Raw genomic sequence first — 22839 nt, 5'->3', positions numbered from 1 at the left:
CCCCCAAACCCTCCCGACCCCGGGGGAGCCCCCGTCACTGGCGGCCTCGCCTCGCCAGAGGGCACCCTCGATCTGCCGGAAAACGCCACCATTTTTCAATGCCCCTGGAGCGTCGCCAAGCTTCCGCGAGCCACCCGACTCCAATCTTGTCAATGAAGAATCGGGGCCAGCATCGCCGCGGAGCTGAACCCAACTCCAACCCCGCTCCCAGGCCGGGCGTCACCCCCACCGAGGGTGGGCACGGCCGCCCCTCCCACGCCCCGCGCCCCTCTCCCCCCGCCCCGTCCCTGCCTACGTCCCGCCAGGCCGGGGGGCGGCCGGGGACGCGGGGCCTGGGAGGGATCGAGAGACCGGCCGAGGAGGGGACGGACTGACAGCTGGCGAGAGGGCGAAGGAGTCGGGGGGGAGAAGGAGGGAGGGGATTCATCGGAGTAACTTTCCAGAAAAACAGTCAACGTGTAGCAGGAGTGACTCCAAGAGGGGAAAAAAAGTTCAGTTACCACGTCGATCGAGAGGACTCGCAAAGTATTTTTCAAACGGGCTCGGCTTTTCCTGTGCCTGTTTAAAACATTAAAATCGTGCAGCAAAAGAGGCTGCGTGAACTGGTCCCTCCCCCCCAATCCCCCACCTCCTTTGCCCCCCCCCCCGCCCCCGGGCCAGAAACGTCATGGGAGGGAGGTATAAAATTTCAGCAGAGAGAAATAGAGAAAGCAGTGTGTGTGCATGTGAGTGTGTGAGAGAGAGGGAGAGGGAGAGGGAAGCTAGAGGGAGAGAAAGGGAGGGAACCAGAAAGCCAAGTCCAAGGGAATGAGCAAGAGAGGAGGCGAGAGATAGGGGAAGAAGCATGAGAAAGAAGGAGTAACAGCTTTCCGGAGGAGGCATGCAGTGAACCAACCGGCTTCTGTTTTATTCTTCTTTTCCTTTTTATTTTTATTTTTTAAGAAGCAGGGACCAGAAGCAATGGCCGAGGGAGAAGACAAGCCGAGGTGCTGGTGACCTGGGCGTCCAAGTGGATTATTGGGGCTACTCTCCAGGGGCTGTCCCCTTGCATTCCAATTGCACATAAGCCCGCATCCCAGCCAATGAAGATGAGAGGCAGCATGAACAAAGTCATTTAGAAAGCCCCCGAGGAAGTGTAAACAAAAGAGAAAGCATGAATGGTGTGCCCGAGAGACAAGTGTGTCCTGCGCTGCCCCCACCTTTAGCTGGGCCAGCAGCAGCCTAGCCCTGCCTCTCCCCACCTACTCACTGGGATCCGACTTTTTAAAAAAAAAATTTTTTTTCTTTGCTTTTCCATCCTCTTTTCTTATTCTCCTTCAGGGCAACGCAAAGATTTTGATTTTTGGGACCCAGCCATGGTCCTTCTGCTCCCTCTTTAAAATACCCACTTTCTCCCCATCGCCAAGCGGCGTTTGGCAATATCAGATATCCGCTCTATTTATTTTTACCTAAGGAAAAACTCCAGCTCCCTTCCCACTCCCAGCTGCCTTGCCACCCCTCCCAGCCCTCTGCTTGCCCTCCACCTGGCCTGCTGGGAGTCAGAGCCCAGCAGAACCTGTTTAGACACATGGAGAAGAAACCCAGAGCTTCAAGGCACACAGTCGGCTTCTTCGTGCTCAGGGTTGCCAGCGCTTCCTGGAAGTCCTGAAGCTCTCGCAGTGCAGTGAGTTCATGCACCTTCTTGCCAAGCCTCAGTCTTCGGGATCTAGGGAGGCCGCCTGGTTTTCCTCCCTCCTTCTGCACGTCGGCTGGGGTCTCCTCCTCACCAGGCCTCGCAGCCCCCGGGCCTCTCTCCCCGGCTCACGCATGAAGATGCACTTGCAAAGGGCTCTGGTGGTCCTGGCCCTGCTGAACTTTGCCACGGTCAGCCTCTCCATGTCCACTTGCACCACCTTGGACTTCGACCACATCAAGAGGAAGAGGGTGGAAGCCATTAGGGGACAGATCTTGAGCAAACTCAGGCTCACCAGTCCCCCCGATCCATCGATGTTGGCCAACATCCCCACCCAGGTCCTGGACCTTTACAACAGCACCCGGGAGCTGCTGGAGGAGGTGCACGGGGAGAGGGGAGACGACTGCACTCAGGAAAACACCGAGTCGGAGTACTATGCCAAGGAAATCTATAAATTCGACATGATCCAGGGGCTGGAGGAGCACAGTGAGTCCAAATTCCCGCTGGGGTGTCTGCTCTGGAGGGTCTGACCGGGAGTAGGGCGCTCCACAGAGGGGGGCCTGGCGGTGGCCACACAGCGGGGTGCCCAGGGTTCGAGGCCCCAGGGCTCCGGAGGTATGATGCGCAGCCAGAGGGCTGGGGAGGTGGGTGGGAAGAGGCAGAGGGACCTTCCTGGTAAGAGCTGGGTGCTGCTGGGAGGCCGGGAGCCCTGCAGTTGAGCGGCCTGCTAAACTCCCATCCCATCATTGACCGATTTTAATTCGGAGGGATGTGGTGCTGTCGCGTTAACACATGCGCTGTGGCATATGGGTCAGATAGGTATCTGTGAGCCTGTGGATGCCGCAGAGGGACCGGGCTGCTCTCTCCTAAGAGAGCCCTTGCAGTTCTATGAGGCTGGGGACCTCGGTCTGCCCCCTGCTTTTCACACCTCATTGTGACACGTCTCACGCTCGGTTTGTCCACAGCTGGGGACAAAGAGTATACTTGCCCCAAATTAATGCCTGTCCAGTTTTTTGAAGCCCAGGCAAGAGACAGCTTCTAGCTGTCTAGGCCTTTCAGTCCACGCGACACATGTGACCCACGTGAGCTGTGTGGGGGAAGGGGATGCACCTCTGTTCACGTGTACATGTGCTTTCAAGCGATGTGGAGCTCTGGCTTTGCACAGAAGACTGATTCATGTGTGCAGTATGGGCGTCTTCCAGGCCTGTGGACATGGAGAAAGCAGGGATGTGGCTCTGGATGTGTAGACGACGCTGGCAGCCCTTTTGTGTCTGCGTGTCAGGGAAGAGTGGGTGGGAAGTGTGGCTGTGGGTGCAGAGGGGACGTGTGTCTGGGAGTGTGTCTTCCCAGGAGGCTCCCGTCTGTGCTGCGAAGCTGGGCGGCTTCTGGGTGAGACGTCTGTGTGTGTTTGTACACGTGTGGAAGTCATGTGTGTTTACTGAACGGGGATTTAAAAAACCTCAATACAAGAAAGAGAGATTTGGCAGATGCTGAGAAACTGACAGCCCAGGAAGGAGGAATGTGAGCCACTCACGGGCCAGGGACTCTGGGAACAGCTCTGTTTGCTTTTCCTACCAGCAGGTGTCCTTGATGCCCAGGCTACCTCAGCCTTGGCTCACCTGGGAGGTGGGCAGTGCCTGGAATAGGGGTGGGAGAGTTGGACGGAGCAGGCAAGGTGCGTGTGGTCGGCAGGGGAAGTGCAGGGTCAAAAGGAACCTGCCTGGAGAGGAGGAGGAGTGGGCAGCCGGGGGGTGGACCAGCCCTGGCAGAAGGTGCCAGAGGCCTCACTGGGAGCGCCGGGCCCAGGAGCGTGTAGTTACCGGCGAGGGGCTCCTGATCCGATTTCCTATGGCTGCCTTCGATGTAGCTCCTGTGTGGGGTGGAGGCCGGAGAATGAGGCACAGCTCGTGTGCTCCCTTCCCGGGTCCTCTAGGCGGGGCTGGCTGGGGGTCTGACGGGGGTGGGGGTGGGGGTGGCTTATGGTTAGCAATTGAAGAGCTGAACCCGCAAACCCTTGGGAACACAAAAGCGGGAGATAGTGGCCTAAGGTTGGAGGAGGGTTGAAAGCTGACGCCTTCGGGAGAGGTATGAGGAGGGTCCAGGGCCAGAGGGAAGGACCTTAATGATCCGGGTCAGGAGGCGGAGTCCTGGGGAGGAGGGGTTCTGAGTCACCAGGGCCCATACAGCCTGGCATCTCAAGCTGAGACAGATGCAAGGGCACACAGGTGCCAGTGGACGTTTGTATAAAGACTCAGAGTACAGTTAGAGGACAGCCTTGTGGAAACCAGGGAAGGGCTGCACCGATGCTGGGCAGCACCATGGCTGCAGCACCAGGACCTTCCTTGAAACTGTAGTAGGTGGGGGCAGCCCAGAGCCGCCATCGGGCCAGAAGGAAACTTGGCACAGTGGGCAGGATGCTACTGGGATGTCATGGCGGGTCCAAGGCCCCACGGACCACGGGGGGTGCCAGTGAGGCTTGCAGGTGCAAACAGGAAGCAGGCCCAGACGCTGCAGCTGCTGGAGGTGACACAGAGTCTGAGCAGACGCAGGCCGGGCCCGCCCTGCAGCTGGCCAGGTGCTGAGCCAGCCCCAGAGAGGCGGACGCACAAGGCGCAGTAATTATAAAGAAGGCCTGGTGCAAACGTCCCACAGATGCTGAGCGGGAGCAGACAGCCATCATCCAAGGCCTGGGCGCGGGGGCCTGTCTGGAACACACGAGGGCGGGCTGGGGTCTGTGGTGGGGCACGGGCAGGGTCTGAGTGCCAGAGCTGCCGCTGCCGCCCAGGTGATGAGGTCACATTCTCTTCTTCATCTCATCATTCCCAGCCCCCTCTGGTGCCAAGTAGACAGGCTCTCACAAGGAAGTGACAGCAAGGGCCAGGGCAAGGAGACGGGGTTCCTGGACAGCCCAGTGCTAGAAGGAATAACTTCTGGTGGCACAGGAGAAAGAGCACCCAGGTGAGAGCAAAGAGGACGAGACCCATTCTCTGGCTCTGTCCTGTCCAGACAGGTAACCTCATCTCCCCATTTTACAGATGAGGAGCCTGCAGCGTGCATCAGTTAAATAATTTGCCCCAAAGAACCGGGACTGTAACCTAGACATTCTGTCTACAGCATGCATGCTGTTAAGGTGAGATGTGGGACTTCTCCTGTGGCTCACGGCCTAACTACTCAGCATTGTCTTTGCAACCGCCCTGCTTCGATCCCTGGCCCAGGAACATCTGTATGCCGCCATGCAGCCACATGTTTTTTTAAAAAAGATGCAGATGTATGAAACACACATTTTAAATCCCACCTTTAATCTTTAGGCTCCAAGAGCACTTTGGTTTACAATGGGAATGACTCCACAGGTTGGGCCAAGCAGGTGGGCCTAGGAGCTGCTACGTTGGTAACCTGGTGGCAGATTGCATAGGGATCCCTGGGGGTGTTCTTTCTTTGCTCTTTCTATTTTTATGTAGCCGGGAGATTGTGGCATTTTATGCCACAAAAATGTTCTCCTAAATTCGACAGAAGGGTTTTCTGGGTTTTCTTCATCTGCTGAAGAATTTCAAGCAGGTTAAGCAACTACACCATGTGGAATTGAGCAAGTCCTCTCTCTGTCCCTCAGTTTCCTTATCTGTAAAGTTAGAGATAATCTCTAAACTCGTTTTCAGCCTAAACAATTCTATGTATATCTCTGGGGCGATTCAACAGGTCTCTGCTGGGGAGTGAAGGCAAGCCTCATATTTACCTTACTCTCCCGTGTAAGTCTCCAGGATTTTGCTCTGGGAAGTTGGTAGAGGCTTTCTCCGACCCACGTGGTGGGGCAGGACACAGCTATTTCAGTTCTTTTGTCATCCTTGTTATTACCATATCACTAGTGTAGGTGTTGTTTTAACTTGTGGCTTGTAATTATCCATGTCTGGTGGCAGACTCTTGTTTTCATCCAAGGTTTGGTGCTGAGATAATGAGCAAAACCAGAGTTCATGAGCAAAGAGAAAACTTGATATTTTAGCATTCTTTGCTGGATGCTACCTTTACCTCTTGTTCATTCTGAAAATTAAAAGAGGTTTCATATTGAAAGAACTCACCTGTTCTAAGTGCTAACGCCCTCTGCGAACTAGGCCAGGGCTAAGGATATGTGAAAAATGTGGATTCCCAGGCCCCAGCCCACCCTTACAAAATCAGAATCTCTGGGAGGTGTTGTCTTGGGAAATCTGAATTTTTAACAAGCTCCCTATTGATTTTTAAGTTCACTTAAGATGCTTAAGACTCAGTGAAGAGAGCAAAGCTTGAACTTAGAGGGCTCACAACACAAGTGCTCACAAAGGCCAGGTGGCTGAAGCAAATGATCTAGAGAGAAACCTGCAACACAGGGACTGTGACAAACTGCATAGGACACTTGGCCTTGGGGTCCTGGAGGGAATAAGGTGTGTAGGGGAGTCGGCAAGGGTGGGGTGGGGAGTGGGGGGTGGGGGAACTGGAACCAGGCAGGTCCCATTAGAAGAGGCCATCCATTGCTCAGCTCCTGCCAATTTTTGTGTTTGGGAATGTGGGTTCAGCTTGACTAGATTTCAACTGCTTCCCAGAAGGGCAGAAAATCTGAATCTTTCTGTGAAAACTTCCAACTTTTAACCTAGGCTCAAAATGTGGGCTTCTGATTCAAAATTTTACAAAACGATGCATTGGCCAAACAGTATTTTAGTGGGCTAACATTTAAAGGTTAACCCATTTAAAGAGTAAATCCTTAAACCTGTGGTTTATCAAACTTCCACAACATCTGGACGCCATGGTACCCTTTGCAGAGCACTGTAAACTGTGGTTCTCAAGGCTGGCTCCATATTAGAATCATCTGGAGAGCTTAAAAAAAAAAAAAAAAAAAAAAAAGGCCCTGGACCCGCCCATACTCCAGTGATGTAGTGGGAATTTCTGGGGAGCAGGTCCAGGCATCATCTGTTTTTAAGCTCGCCAGGTGACTCTAAGGAGGAGCTATGATAAAGGGGGGGATCACTACTGCACTGTTATAGCTTGTCCCATCCTTGGAACCAGCAGTCATTTTTACCAGCAGAAATAATGGTACATAAGCAAAGGTACATCAAGGAGCTCAGGTGACTGAAAGCATTAAAAAAAAGCACAGTCTAAACATGGTCCGCTGTTTCTAGGTTTTTCCATGAATACTCTGCAGGAATACTCTTTGCTTATTTTTCTCTCCCTATAGCAAAAATGAGAAAGTGTATATCCTTTGTGTGCAATGGAAAAAGTTGGTCATAATTTAATTTGTAAAAGTGGACCCCCCCAGGCCAGCTCTCAATCATACTAGTGTTCTGTAGAAGCAGGGCTTAACCTTGCACGCAACTGACTGGGCAGGGGCTTTTGTCTGTGGCGTAAGGTGGTACCCTGGGCCCATTTCATGCAATCCTGCTGCATTTTGTTGGCGAAACCATCCCTCTCCTAGCTGATCTCTGAGGTCCACTCCAACTTCCAGTCTCTGCTTCAGTAAATGAGGTCAGGAGACCTGGGCTCAAATCCCGTCTCTGCCACCTACTAGCTGAGTGATCTCAGAGATGGGATTTAACTTTTCTGATGCTCCTTATTCTCATCTGTAAAGCAGTAAATTTTACTTCTCCTCATTCTCCTCAAGGGTCGTTAGAGGGTCAGATGGGTTAATAGAAGCTCTATGAAATGTAAACTAGTGTTATTACCTTTTGTTGGGTTACACTCTGGCACGGGCCACATGTGGTGATGATGATGATGATTTTGCTTTTTTAGGGCCGCACCCACAGCATATGGAGGGTCGTAGGCTAAGGGTCTAATCAGAGATACCGCTGCCGGCCTATGCTACAGCTACGGCAGCGCCAGATCTGAGCCGTGTCTGCGACCTACACCACAGCTCACAGCAACACGGGATCCTTAACCCACTGAGCGAGGCCAGGGATCGAACCCGAAACCTCATGGTTCCTAGTCGGATTTGTTTCTGCTGCACCATGACGGGAACTCCTCATTCCATAGATTATTTAAAGCATTGCTCGTGTTCAGTGGATTTAATTGTCAAGATTATATTTACATTTTGTTTTCTCTTCTGTGCAGTTCTTTTAAAATCACTAAGGATTGTGTCTGAGCTTTGCTTGCTAGTGTCAGTTTGCTTGTGTCAGCTGATCCATGTGTGAATTCTTGGCCAAGACCCCTCTGGGCATGAATTTCTTCCTCTGAAGCGGGTTGCACTAGAGGCCCCCTAACTTCCCTTCTGAGTCTTCTGGAAGTCTTAGGTCCCAGGGGTAAAACATGACCCTTCCCACCTCCTCGAAATCTCCTTGAAATTCCCACCAAGAGGAGTCTATCTTGGGGAGGCGCTGTCTGATTGATGGGCTGGAAGAAACAAAGGGGGGTGGGGACAAGGGTGTCCTGAAGAGCCTCCAGGCTAGTTTCCCCCACCCGCAGGCTCTCCACGTGGACGCAGGCCATCTTCTGTTTCCTTTTGCCTTTGCATAGCAAGCAAGACCCATGCTACGCCGACGTATCTTTTAATCCCTCTTTCAACAGTTTCTGGAGGTGCTGTCCTCACTGAAGCCATATGGGTGACAGCTCCTCCGAGAACAGAGTCTATCAGTACTGGAGAATGTTTCCCGTCCCGGAGCCTCCCCACGTCCAGAGGGTTACAAAACGTGCAAACTCAAAAATGAAACTGCCATCACGAGTCCTCCTTCTGATTCTATCTGAAATGGTTTAGGAAATAGTTGGCGGTATTCGTTCTTTCAAAGCCAGTTATTAATCAGGGTTTCATTAACTGGCATTCACACATTTGTTTTCCCAACATCTGTTCCATGACTTTTCTAAGAACCAGTGGCAGACCCACCAGATGGCAATTTCCAGAAACACTGGCTCATCCTTTCCTAAAGATCAGTAGTGCATTTGCTTGGGTCCAGGCCTCTGATCCTCCCGCCTTGTCCATGACTTCCTCACCCTCCCTGTGGTGATTATGGGCTTGTTCCAGCCATGTTCATTATGCGTGGAATCTGGGTCTCTGAGCTTGAATTTCAAGTTCTGGCTATTGTTACCATTTCTGTAGAAAGTTTTTCTCTGGGTGTTAATGCTGCCCAGACCTTGAGGTTGCGAAGAAAAGACAGGATCTTTCTCCTTTATCTGGCTCTGAGCAGGTGGGGGAAGAGCACGTGCTACCTTCTGTCTCGTGGATGGAGGTGAAGAGGCCATTGGGGTGACAGAGGCGGGCATAGCATGTGCTGTCAAGGAAAGAGGAGCCAAGGGTAAGGGCCCTGCTGGGTTTAAAGAAACATCTGGGGGTCTGCTGGGTTCCAGATGTGGGCTCTTTGTCACATCGATGCCGTCTCATGAGATCTAAAGCACTGTGTCACTTTCCATGGCTGCCTACTGTTAAGGAGATAAAATCTAACCCCTCAGTCTGTGTCTCTGCCTCTCGCAGTGGGCCCGATCTGTCTTGACCTTGTCTCCTGGGCTCCAGGCTGGTTGTTTTGGGTCCCTCCCCTCTTACTCGCTTGCATTCCCTACCCTTCCTGCCTTTGCTTCCAGCAGTCTTTCCATGTAAGACTGCATCCTTAGAGCCTTTCCTTCTACAGACCCACAGCAAATAGGCACCACTTCCATGAGGTGCTCTCGGCTGTCTCCCTCCTCTGGCCTCTTTGCAGCAATGCCTGGGTTTCTCTAAAGGCCTTGAACACTTTCCCTCTGGTCCTGTTGTTTGGTCCATGTACGAACAGCCTCCCTTGGATATTAGTCTCCTTGAAGGCAGGGGCCCTGTCTGTCCATTTTTGCTTCCCAGTGTTAGCCTACACTTGACACATGGTTTTGGCTCAATGCACATCCCATAAATGAAAGAATGCCTGAAGGAACAAACATGTGAATGAATCCGCTGGCGATGCCATGATTAAACTACTAGGGAGGAATTGCTGATATCTTTGGAGAATCTGTATTTTCCAAAAGAGTAGGAAAGCAGGTTGGAGAGCCCGCTAGAACGCAGATGGAGTGGCCGGGGAGGAGGGGCCAGTTGTTAGCACCAAGTCCGTGGGCTCCAGGGTCCCTCTGGTTCTGGGTCAGACCTGTGTGTGATTCCAGGGCCACCCAGGATCTTCCTCCCATTTACACCTTTACTCTTGAGCGTCAAGACTCTAGTGAGGTCACAGGTGGGACCCTAGCCCCTTGGTGAGTGTCCGCTGGCAGCATGCTGTCCCCATGGGTCTCGCTCATGCCATGCCTCTCCCTGCTGCTGTGTCCCCTAGATGATCTGGCCGTTTGCCCCAAAGGAATCACCTCCAAGATTTTCCGCTTCAACGTGTCGTCAGTGGAGAAAAACGAAACCAACCTGTTCCGGGCAGAATTCCGGGTCTTGCGGATGCCCAACCCCAGCTCCAAGCGCAGCGAGCAGAGGATTGAGCTCTTCCAGGTGAGCCCCCTCCCAGGACAGACCCCACTTGGGTGGGAAAGCTGCTTCCTTTGCCAGACTGGGCTCTGCTCAGAGTTCAGCAGACCTGGGTGTGAATCCTGCCTCCTCTGAGTCTTCGTTTCTGTATCTGTCTTCGTCATCAAGAGGATTAGACTTAACTGAGGAGCTCGAAGGAGCATTTAGCAAGTCCTCATTTGCTCCTGCTGACCTCGCCGTCCTGCCCCAAGACACATGGTGGGTGGGACCCTGTCCCTGCCTCCAGACTTACTCCTTCCTCTGCCCTGTAGATCCTCCAGCCCGATGAGCACATAGCCAAGCAGCGCTACATCGACGGCAAGAACCTGCCCACGCGGGGTGCCGCCGAGTGGCTGTCCTTCGACGTCACAGACACTGTGCGTGAATGGCTCTTGAGAAGAGGTAGGTTGACTCTTAGGCTGAGTATTTTGGAAGCAACCTCAGGTACCTGGGTCCTTCATGACACAGAAGGAAGAGGCCAGAACTAGGGGAGACAGAGATCTGGGTTCAAAACTTAGCTTCGCCATTGACCGGCTGTGTGTCCTTTGTTCACTCAGCTGATATTGACTAAATGCTTGCTCTGAGCCAGGTCCTGGGGACTCAACAGTGGACCAGACAAGTGAGGTCCCAGACTGCATGGGGCTTTTGGTCTGGGGGAGAGACACACAGTAAACAAGTGACTGTACAGATGAATAGGACTTTCTGATGGTGATAAACAGAAGAGGGTGAAGTGACAATGACTAGCTGGAGTCCAACACAGATGCTCAGGGAGAGTCTCTATGAAGACGAAATTTGTGCGCTGAGATCTGAGTGAGGAGAAGGAGCCAGTCTGTGAAGGTCAGGACAAAAGATGCAGCAAGCAATAAAAATCCTAGCTTAATTTGTTCGAGCGGCTGCAGGCCGATGGGTGTGGCTGGAGCACAGGGAGCTGGGGGGTCAGAGAGGTAGCTGGAGCCAAATGATGTAGGACCTGTAAGGCCACAGTCAGGGGTTAGGACCTCTTCCGGGGGAATGAGACATCCTGGGAGGGTTATAAGAGGGGCTGGGGATGTGGGGTGTGGTGATTCGGTTGGCATAAGGTCAAGGGAAGCAGTTAGGGGCCATTGACGCAGCTTGGATGAGAGCAACATGGGCTTCCGCCAGGGGAGTAGCCGTGGGTATGGAGAGGGTCTGGATTTGTTCTGCATTTTGGAGGCACTGGCTGACTGATTAGGTGTGGGGTGAGAGGTCACAAGAAGAGTCTAAGTGACTCTGAAGATTTTGGTCTGAACACCGAGCTGGTGACACCCGCTGTACTTGCAAGGCCTGGGAGAAGAGCAGGTTTGCAGACAGCTTCTATTTCAGCCGGTGAAGTTTGAAAGGTCTGGGAGTTATCCAAGCAGAGCTGCCCAATAGGCCTATCAGACTTAACAGATATCTTACGTACTCGCTCTGCTTCCTCACTTGAAAAATAAGGTTCCTTCCCAGCCTGCCCGATGCTTGGTGCAGCGAGAATACCTACGTGGTCCTTTCTGTTCCTTGCATCCCTCTTGTGAGGAATTTCCTACTCTCATGAGCTGCTGTAGATGCACAGTCCATCTGCGCGCGAACTGACATCCACAGTCCCGGGCAGGCAGGCAGGCCCTTCCTCGTCCTCAGTGTTTTAGGCAATTAGAGGTTAAAGCTCTAAGGCAGAGATCACAGATTAGTGGTCTCCACATTGTTTCAAATTTGGTGGTCAACAGGTTTTGTTTTTGTTTTAAGGCCAGATTTCTCATAAAACCTGGACTTCTGGCTTTTCTTGAAAAAAAAAAAAAAAAAATCATCGGATCTGGTAACCAGCCATCAGCGATGAGCAGGGCCTTCGCTGTGTGAGGTGGCACATGCGCTCTTCAAGTCACCACAGGCCCCGCCACTCCCCAGTGGTCCCCGAGAGAGGCCGGCAGCCTGAATCCAGCATGATACACTGGCCCACTTTGCTCCCTTACATAACCTGCTAGGCTCTGTAGGCGTCCGAGGCTGCAAGCCCCACTGTGAGGGGCGTTAAGTTGGTAGCCAAGCTGGCAGGTAGGGGGCTGGAAGTCCTGCCTCAGCCCCAAGGGTACTGGGAATTCCAGCCTATCTCCCTACTAAGCACGAAGGCAGAAACCTCAGAGAGCCCACGCGCATCAGCTGACGGCGGCGCGATGGGAATTCTGACTCAGACGGCACTCTGCCTAGAGCCCAACGTGGCTGCAGAAAGGAGAGGCTGGGGAAATTACTCTCTTAGCTTCCCTGTCTGATTTTGATCAGCTCCACCTGGATTTCTTTGAAGCCCTGGGCACTTGAAGGAGTTCTTATTTTCACAGCTGCAGAACTCAATGAGAAGTTTGCATCGAGAATGATTTCCATCCTCCTTGAGACATCAAAAAGATAATTTCGTAATAAAACCTATGGGTTCCCCACCCACCATTCCCACTGCTGCCAATTCTGAGGTTAGTTCTTCACTGGAGCCTTCAGCTCCCACTCGGGCAGATGCTGCCCACCCCTCGCACACAGACTTGACTTCCTGACCCTCTTGAGGGCTCCTGCCCCCGCAGACAGGGCAGCAAGTGGGCTCCAAATGTGAGGACACTGACTCACACCTGTGGTCTTGTATTAGTTCAACAAACATCCAAGAACCTACTGTGCACCGTTCCCAGGCTGCCTTCTGGGTCCAGAGCCCCCCGGAATCCTCTCCAGGGTTGGGGGCTCAGGTGCCCACAGGGTCTGTGGCTTCTCTCTGTGCAGGGCCAGGCCTCCTCCCCTAGCAGGCTGGGTGGTGGCTCAGGACAGGGGGCACACTGGGAAAACACGACCATTTTCTATCTCTGTGAATGGTGGGCATCTTCCTTGGTGGTCTCTGCTAGGCCCCCTTTGTCCCTAACAGTTAGGGGTGTGGCTCTGATATGAGGCTTCTTGTGTTTGAGTCTTGGTTCTACCACTTATTGGTTGGATACTGGGCACAGGGCATTCAGTTTCCTAAGCCTCAGTGTCCTCATCTGTATAATGGTGGGTAGGGGTGGGGCAATAATTGTTCCTGCTCTGTAGGATTAGCATGGAGATTACATCAATGAGTCAGTGCACATAGAGTCTTAGAGCAGTAGCAACACTCAACAAATGCTAGACAAATGCTAGACAGAGCCTGTTAGCCAAGCAGGCCACCATCTCACACTCACCCCTGCACCTACCCCGAACTCCCTCCAACACATGTGTCTGTGGCTTTTTTTTTTTTTTTTTTTTTTTTTTTCAGGGCCATACCTGCAACATATGGAAGTTCCCAGGCTGGGGCTGAATCTGAGCTGTAGCTGCTGGCCTACACCATAGCCATAGCAATGTAGGATCCGAGCCGCATCTGCGACCCGCACCATAGCTTGCAGCAATGTTGGATTCTGTCTGAACCCACTGAGCAAGGCCAGGGATCGCATCCTCGTGAATACTAGTTGGGTTCTTAACCCCTGAGCCACAATGTGTCTGTATCTTGACTTTTTAACTCACAGGCATGGAACATGTACACTCCAGGTCTCTCCCAGCATACGTAAACCCTTCAGGAACAGGGCTTCCCTTCCCTGTGAAGGTGTTTTATGCACCTATTTCAGCTGCCAGGAAGGTGACACTCCTTAGGGCTCCCTCTCTGTTCACGTCTTGTTCTCCGTCTGGGGTTCAGCTTCCTTGGCCCCTCCCCTCCCCACTACAGCTAACCTTTGGGAACAGACCTCTTCATGCTCAGCAGGTGTCAGTGTATCCCAGAAGCTGCCCTGACTTGGTATAGAGTTTATGGAAGAAGGGACTGAGCTGGTTTTTAACCAGTAGAACTGGGACATCCAGGCCTGCCTAACAGTGACTGGTATCTCTGGGCTTGAGCCATTCTGGCCACCAGAAGGATACACAACTGGCCTGGACCCTTCAGGGTTTTTCCCTGATGACACCATATTTCAGGAAAAGCCCAGGCTGGCCCCAAAGATGGATGCTCACACAGAACGGGGTGACCTCAGAGAACAATGAATCACCTAGCTCCTGGAAATGCTGACCCTGAACTCAATACCTGACCACAGCTGGCTGCTGCCCTGCATCAATAGGGCTCCCTTGATTGAGTCTTACCCACCAGAATTGACATGATAGCAGATTTTGCCTGGTTTCTTTGGACAACACTACCGGGTTCAGTTCAGTTTTTCATTTCTTTTCTTCCCTTTCTCTTTCCACTTCATTCCCCCCCTTTTATTAATTTCCTTGTTTTCCCAATTTTAGTTCCCCAAATACCTGGTCCCACAACCAAAAGGAGCAAGGGGCAGAACTCGCCTTTTTGGCTGCAGAATGTCAGTCACCAAACGCTGGCCCCTCCAAGCTTCCTCACACTTGTCCTTCCTGAGGTCACGCCACCTGGACCCTTGGCCGTGGCCCTCCGCCACCTCCTCCCACCTGCTCTCATTTCGCAACTGTCTTCCTGAGCTGGTGGTTTTCCCTCCGCGAGCCACCCACACCCATCTTTCCAGCTCCCCTGTTAAGGTGAAGAAGGATTCCCAAAGAAGAAACTCCAAAGGAACCTCATCACATCCCTGTTCCGTACGGAAAATGCAGCCAGTTGTAACTGCAATTTGCCTTTCCCTCCTCTGGAACCTTCCACTCCCTCTGCCTGCAGTCACAGCCCTGGTGGCCGGCGTCTCACCTTGACTGATGCTGCTGCCTGCCTGCAGGAGAACTTGCTCCAGCCTTGCTTCCTGATTTTGAATCCTAGAGCTCAGACTGTGCCACCTTCCTTCCAGCGTGTGACCCTCTGAGTTCGTGGCCTTTTGAATCAAGGCCTCTCTGCTCCGACATTCTTCCATCTCCCCTTTCCCCTGGTCTCTCTCTGTCCCTCAGCCTCTCCCCTGCATCATTTCTCACCGGCTTGCCTCAAATATCTCCTCGCCCAACCAACACAAAGCGGGTGTGACTGGTCATTTCCTTCTTTCCTGTCTCCTCATTCTTTTGTTCCCTCGTGGGTTGGTGACAATATTTTCCTAATACCATCCTTCGAAAAGAGATGACGATGAAAATTCTCCTTCACAATGGCGGCTGGTTTACGCCTCCATCTGGTTGTTGGTGAGGGAACAGGAGTATGCGGAATGTGGCAGCAGGCGTGTGAAGCGCTGCCACAGCCTTGACGCACTTTGTCTCCCGTGACCCTCAGTCAAGGCCCTGGCCCTCCCGGGTGTGGCCGGTGGGTACACCTCCGCCTCACACAAAGCTGCGTTTCTCACTGACTCTGTGTCTTATTTTGCAGAATCCAACTTGGGTCTGGAAATCAGCATTCATTGTCCGTGTCACACCTTTCAGCCCAACGGGGATATCTTGGAAAACATTCAAGAGGTGATGGAAATCAAATTCAAAGGTAACAGAAAAGATGTGTATGGGAGGGTGGGGGGGCAGTTGATGAGCCAGAATAGACCCCCTGCCAGACCCCAAGGAGAGGAACCGAGCTCCCTCACAGAGCTAGCCAACTATTTTGTACTTGAGGGGTTCTGCCTTGCCTCTCATGCAAGGAGTGTGCCTTTCAGTTCATGGCAATTGAGGCCACATTAGCATCTGGAGGGCAGTGTCATGGTGATGAGAGGCCTGACAGGATGCGGGCAAGCTGGTCCACTTCTCTGAGCTCAGTCGGTAAAATGGAAGTGAGAGACCCTCTTTCACGGGGTTGTCACAAAATTAAATAACAAATGTGAAATAGTGACGGATGCTCATGAAATAACACTTGTCTTCCCTTTCCCTAAAAGAAATGAACGTTGGTGGCTGTGAAGTCGAGTGCTCTGACTGCTGGACTTGCCACATGTCGCAGGGCCCACCCGATCAGTCATCTGGGTGTGAAACGATGGCTTCGGGCCTCAGGGGTTTGGGCTGAGATGGCAAAATAGTTGAGAGTCATTTCTGGTTTTGCCAGACAGTCTCTGGATTTCAGGGAAGTTCCATTTTCCTTTCAGAGCCCCGCTTCGGGTAACTGAGGCACACCTGAGGCCAGGTGGTTTGTCAAGGTCAAAGCAACCAAGTTAAAGCCTGAGATCAGAGGCAGGTCTGGAAAAAGGGGCAGGCCTCTCTTGGATTTCCAGCCCTGGGCAGTTCTTTCACCCATCACGGGCTTTGTTTCAGAGCCTTTTTTTCTTTTTTTTAAATTTTCAAAAGCAGAGCATTTGACATCCTAATCACAGAACCACAGAACCTAAGAGCTCCAAAGAACTGTGGCGTTCTTACCTACAGGCCAGGTTAGGGTGAAACCCTCTCACTTTGGTAAACAGTCATCTTGTTCATCAATATTTTCAAAAAAGGAAATCTGAGATCCAGTTTCCCGTTTATCTTGCAGTCCCAGGGCCCCTGCACGAGGTCCCAGTCCCTCCTGTCACCATGCAAACTCAGCTCCTCATGTTCCTGTCCCTAGTGGAGATGGACAACAGCTGGCAGCTGTCACAAAAGAAATCTTCTTTTAGTTCAGACTCTTTCTAATGCAGTTTTTAGTCTTTGCAGATGAAATAGCAGGTTTTCCTTCCAGAGTTTGTCTGCTAAGCTGTTTATCATACACTTCCTGATCTCATCTGAGTTTTACAGAAGAAACACTTTTGAAACTCTAAGTGCAGTTTGAATGTTAACGATCATTCATTCTGGTTCCTCTGGTTCCCGTCCGAACGATTTTAACTTGTGACACTTTAAATCATAGGTGAAACTTCTGCGCCATCTTGACCAGTTCAGATTATAAGAGAAACTCATACCCTAGGTCTCAGAATCTAAACTGACAGCCCAAAGGAATGTCTTAGCACTGCCCAGTGACAGGGAGGCTTCATGGTCCCTGAAGGTCCCCCAGGAGGCATCTTGAGAAGGGCCCTCTGCCCTCTGGAAGATGTATGCACAGCAGTCATGGGGGATTCAATCAGGGGCATCGTACGGGTTCCCTGGATATAGGCTCCTCCGCCTCCACCGGGTTCCTTCTGGCAGCCGGATGTTAGCATGATGCTGCATCCTACCCTCGGCTCCCTCGAAGACTGCTCCATCCCTCCTCCTGAGCAGGGACGAGAAAGCAGCCTCCCCCACCCGCCCTCCTTAAACAGGGGACCGTCACCTTCCACCCTTCTGCAGGTGTGGACAGTGAGGATGATCCGGGCCGTGGAGACCTGGGGCGACTTAAGAAGAAGAAGGAACACAGCCCTCATCTAATCCTCATGATGATTCCTCCAGACCGGCTAGACAACCCAGGCCTGGGGGCTCAGAGGAAGAAGCGGGCCCTGGACACCAACTACTGCTTCCGGTAAGCCTGGGCCCACCTGGCCCCCGTGACCTCCTACACAATGCTGACTGTGTGCCTCCTGGGGGTCAGGCCCCGGGCTAGGCTGTGCCCAGCTGAGGGTCCCTGATGCGTTTCGCAGAAATCCCAATGCCGATTTAGCATCTCTTACAAGTCTCTTTCTGTTGTTCTGGGAGCACCGCTGTTTTTCCGCAGCTCAACTCTGGAAGGGTCTAGACAAAGCAGAGGAGGAGGAGGAGGATGCTGCTAAAGTGCTTTGGATTGGAGAGGCTTGGCCTCTCCATGGTTTTCATGGTTGAAAGTGACTTGTAGGGTATGTTTGTGTGGCGGGGAGATTCAGGCAGAGATTTCCATTAAAGAAGGGCTCAGTTCCCCACGAAGGGGCCAAGGATACTACGGGATGAGGGAAAATCGGATGTCTCCATGTGCAGCAGAGAATTTGAGCTCAAGAAATTATAACCTGAATCGGAAGGAGTGGGGTGGCACTGTAAAGAGATGAAAAAAGAGCATCCTCTCTTATTTCGGGGTAGTTTGGTTTCTCACTTATAAGGGAGGGGGAATAAAAAAAGCACATGTACCAATTACTGAAAGGTAGAAAATGACCACATCCACGGGAAGGTCTCAAGTTCTTTACGAAATGGAACAGGAGCTCCTCTATGGATGCAGGAAAGGTGTCAAAGGGTGTGGAATTGGAGCTGAGTCTTCAGGGATGAGTGAGGCTTGGGTACATAGGGATGTGAGAGGAGGAAGCACTTCCAGTAAAGGAAGGAACATGAATGGGCCGGTTTGGCTGGAGAGGAGGATGCCCGGAGCTGGGGAGAATGAACTGGGAAATCTTTAGAGTTGGAACCATGACTTCTGGATGAGCTGAGGATGTCGAGCTTGGGGAACAGGACATGAAGGAGAGGCAGTGTGGTTGCCTCCAGCTGTCTGAAGGTGGCATGTCGATTTGTTCTGTGTGGCTCTTAGTCAATTAGGAACGGATGCTCTTGGCTGCAAGTGACAGTGGCTTAAACCACAGAGGATTTCCTGTTACCAAGAAGCGTGTAGCAGCAGGTCCAGGGTTGGTCTGGCTGCTTACTTATACCCTTGAGGACACAGGCTTTCTTTCTCTCCAGGCTGCCAGGCTCAGTATGTTGGATTTTCATCTTCTTGCTTATGGTCACAGTGACTGCCAGAGCTTCAGGCATCTTGTCCATGTTTGAGACAAGAAGAGGAGGGAAAGAGCAGAACCAGCAGCTTTCCTCTTCCATCTGTGACTGAAAGAATCGAATATCTTTGCCAGAATTTGCCCTCACCCACTGCATATTTCTTCTTAGATATGACTGGTCATTGCTAGGTTACATGTCCATCCCTACCTGCAAGGGAGGCCAAGAAAACAAGTATCTGGGGTTCCAGGTTGTGACAGGAGGTGGCAAGGGAGGAGGGGGACTGGAATGGCTTGAGTAGATAAACAAAAGCATCTGCTATGGTTCACTTTTGGAACCCACAAAAGCCAGCTTTTGGCCAATAGTTGCCTTGGGTAGAGGCAAATTCTAGGTCTCAGTAGATATAGATGTACAGGCCAGATGCCCACTTGGCAAGAGGTCTTGCCAAATGGATTTCCGTAGGCAACAGAATTAAAGCGGCCTGATGATCACATGTGGGGTAATCCAGGAATCATGAGTCTCCCAGAAGGATGCCTTGTTTTGATTCAGTAGCTTCTAGATTTAGACAAAGCAGTCATCTTCTAGAGAATACAAGCTGTGTACATTAGATAGAAGGTAAAAATAAAGCCAACCTCAACAAAACTGAGCTGGCTAATAGCATTCAGTGCTGGATTTTATGTAAGGCACTTCAAGTCTTGGTTTTAATTTGCAATGTAAAAGGGGGAGGGCAACTTTTGCCTCTTTTCTCTTCTTCATACATTATCACTGTATGTAGGTATCTGTGCCTATGTTCTTGGGATCCTGGTCTTCAAAAAGGAAAATGCCATTGCAGCTAATATTCTACTGATTAGAACCACCTCTTACGATGACCAGTAAAGACGCCAAGTGCAAATAAGGAAGCCATTTATGAAGTTTTTCATATTGGTGATTTCGTTTCAGGTTGATTTTCTATAAATTTGTTGTTGTTATTGCAGCAATTTGGAGGAGAACTGCTGTGTGCGCCCTCTCTACATTGACTTCCGACAGGATCTGGGCTGGAAGTGGGTCCATGAACCTAAGGGCTACTATGCCAACTTCTGCTCAGGCCCTTGCCCGTACCTCCGCAGTGCAGACACAACCCACAGCTCGGTATGGAGCAGGGGCAGGCCGTGTGGGGCGCCGGGGGCTATTAAAAGCATGCATGAAGCGCTGTGTGCTAAATGAGCAGATGTCAACCTGGCGGTCTGTGTACAATCCCTTTGGTGAGGGTTCTGAAACTGGCACATTGGCCCAACTCTAGTGGGTCACAATTTACCCTTTAAAATTTCATCCATAGTTTTAACCAGACTTTTAATTTGCTTTTTGTACTATGGAACTTGATTGGCTCTCACAAAGCTACCCTCTATGTCAGAGATGCTGGGGTTGAAAGAGATGCTGGGGTTGAAAGGCTTCTACTAGCAGATAAAGAACTCTCTCCTTTTGAACGTAGAAAAGTTATTTTGAAAGACAATAGGAAGCGCCTAGAAGAAGGAAACAAAGGCCTAGAAGAAAGAAACAAAGGGAAGCGAGGGAGAGAGGGAAGACTCTGAAACTAGCTTGTTTTTCCCTCAAGGGGAATCCAAGAGAGGGCAGTATTTGGGAAACGTTTGGGAAGCATATTTCCTTAGAGCTCCTTCCTACCGTGTCCCGTCTGGGGCCCCATCCTCTGGCCCTTACTGAACGGCCCAAGGCCGTGTTTAGTGAGAACGTGTCTTACCAAAGTGACCAGTTACAACTAGGAAGCACCAATATAGGGCTGTTTGTTCACAGCCAAGAGAATTTCATGATCCATTCAAAGCCCCCTAGTAACTGGGTTTTGCTCATGCCATGTGCAGCATCCCGTGTGGGTGAACGGCAACCACTGATTTACCCAAACCATGTTCTGCCAATTCCTCTGAGGCGGCATTGGTGCCCGGTTTGCCACTTGTTCAGTCTCTGGAGCAGCCCCCAGACCCCACGGGATCCCTGGGCCCCAGGCCCCAGGCCTGGCTCTCCAGGCCCTAAGTGACGCATCCCTCTGCAGGTGCTGGGGCTGTACAACACCCTGAACCCCGAAGCCTCGGCCTCTCCGTGCTGCGTGCCCCAGGACCTGGAGCCCCTGACCATCCTGTACTACGTCGGGAGGACCGCCAAGGTGGAGCAGCTCTCTAACATGGTGGTGAAGTCCTGCAAGTGCAGCTGAGCCCCGCCTGCCACCCAGAGAGGGAGGAGAATTGCCACTGCCTGCCTGCCTGCTCCTCGGGAAACACAAAAGCAACAGACCTCACCTCGAGGCCTGGAGCCCACAACCTTCAGCTCCACGCAAGTGGCCGAGACGGAGGTTCCCTTTCGGAACATTTCTCTTTCTTGCTGGCTCTGAGAATCACTGTAGTAAAGAAAGTGTGGGTTTGATTAGGGGAAGGTTGAACTCTTCAGAACACACGGATTTTCTGTGACGTAGACAGAGGTGGTGGGGACAGAGGAAGAGGGATGGCAAGCGGATGCCGCGTGGGGCCATGGGATTTGGGATACCCAAGGGAGGAGGAAGGGCAGAGAATGGCCAGGACAGGGCCAGACTGGAAGATGCTTGGAGCTGAGGTCAGATGGCTCATCGCCGCCCCAAGTCTGCTCTAGGGAATCTGGATTACGTCATACAAGGCAAGTGTTTTTCTTCAGACAGGTTCCCAAGACAAAGTCCCAGAACTGTACCTTATACTTACCTGGGGTTAAGGACAAATCTGTTAGTTTTGCAAATTGTCCCATGGACATCAGTCAGCATCAAGGGTCACTACAGGGAGAAAATCCAGGTAAGGTAGTTCCCGGGCCGTCCACTATATTGGGCCCTATGGATATGCTGAACTCAGAAGCAGAGGGTGGGAAATTAACCCTCTCTGTTCTGCCCCCTGGGTTCCTCCTCTCGCCTTCTTCCTTGATTGTATTTCTCCTTGGACATTTGGCTAGACACCTTCCAGGTCAGGGCGCACATTTCTGGAGTGTGGGTCTGTGCAGCCCTGGGGCATTATGGGTTTCCTCTCCTGACCCCTCTAAGACCTTGTGCTCATCTGGTGTTCCTGGAAGCAGGTGCTACAACGTGTGAGGCGTGCGGGGAAATTGCACACGTGCCACACAATGACTTGGCCCCAGATGCATAGACTGAGGTATAAAGACAAATACAAATATTACTCTCAAAAATCTTTGTATAAATAAATATTTTTTGGGGAATCTTGGATCATTTCATCTTCTGGAAGATTGTTTCTAAACAATAAAGGCCTTATTCTAAGGTGTAAGTCTGACTTGCTAAGTATCCTTAATTACCCTCTTCTTAATGCCATGTTCGCATCTACTAATCAGAGGTGACTGGAATCTCATGCACTGAATACACTGCTGGCTTTGCAAACCCCAGATGGTGGCACACCGTGCTGCCTCCGCCGCTGGAGAGGACTGCACTGCTGTCTGTGTCCCCTTCCCTCTTGCAGGGCATGTTTTTCTCAGACACACAGAGGCCGCGCGCGGCTCAGATTAGCAGGAAGTATATGCATCTGACCTCCATTTAACAGCAGGCAATATCACTTGGTGTGCATCCTCGCATATGGAAATATGCTGGTTTGCAAATTCACTATAAATGACCAACATCGCCAGTTTTGAAAATATCATCTCACCCTCAAAATCAGGTGAGAATTAGAGAAACTGTCTGTGGCACATGGCCTAAGAATATGAGGCTGATTCTGTTCTCAAGCTGAGGCCAGGGGAGCTCACCAGGGACGCCTATTCAGAGGAGGGGCCTCTTGCCAGGGATCTGGAGATGGGAGAGGCAAGGAAAGCACAATCCCGTAGTTCTCTTTAGAGGTCACTGATATCTGAGCAACACAGAATTGTTTTGTGGTTTCATATCCACCTGAAGCAACTATTTGCAGGGAGTGAGGAACCATGTGCCAGTTCCTGAAAAGCATGTTTCTCCATTGAAATCACTTTACCACTGGTTAAAAAAAAAAAAAAAAAAAAAATCCATCCGAAGCTAGAATTTACAAGGTGAAGGATGTGCACAATACGTTTGCACGTGTGTGTGTGTGTGTGTGTGTGGTGTGTGTGTGTAGGTACGTGTATACCTTGCTCCTTCTGGAGTTGTCCCAAATTGAACTCAAGAATTTGGTCAGCAAGACTTTTTTCCTGCTTTGTCTATGCCCAACCAATTCTAAGAGCTCCTCACTTAGCCTCTATCCCATGTGGCTCCCATTTACTTCTGCATTTTGGGGGCAATACCCCCGCCCTGAAATCCTGGCTGGTGGATTGCGTTCCATCTGACCCATGGGAGCCACTGGGTCTGGAGAGGGGAGGCAGCATGCCTAGC

At 51.5% G+C, this 22839-nt stretch overlaps 1 protein-coding gene across 3 annotated transcripts in view; it reads left to right on the top strand.

Annotated features, from left to right (window-relative positions):
- Positions 1 to 21778, top strand: part of TGFB3 (transforming growth factor beta 3) — a 28367-nt gene extending 6589 nt beyond the window's left edge. Inside the window, exons 1-8 of one of the 3 annotated variants that reach the window (XM_013978322.2) lie at positions 58 to 234; positions 943 to 2158; positions 9904 to 10067; positions 10355 to 10484; positions 15343 to 15450; positions 17181 to 17349; positions 19469 to 19622; positions 20536 to 21778. In XM_013978322.2, the coding sequence (XP_013833776.1) occupies positions 1672 to 2158; positions 9904 to 10067; positions 10355 to 10484; positions 15343 to 15450; positions 17181 to 17349; positions 19469 to 19622; positions 20536 to 20694 (1371 nt within the window). In that variant the 5' untranslated portion in view covers positions 58 to 234; positions 943 to 1671 and the 3' untranslated portion in view covers positions 20695 to 21778. 3 annotated transcript variants of the gene reach the window in all.

This window comes from Sus scrofa, chromosome 7 (genome assembly GCF_000003025.6).
Source record: "Sus scrofa isolate TJ Tabasco breed Duroc chromosome 7, Sscrofa11.1, whole genome shotgun sequence".
Lineage (NCBI taxonomy): Eukaryota > Metazoa > Chordata > Mammalia > Artiodactyla > Suidae > Sus > Sus scrofa.
Note: the sequence above shows the minus strand (reverse complement) of the source record. Positions and strands in the feature narration are given on the sequence as shown.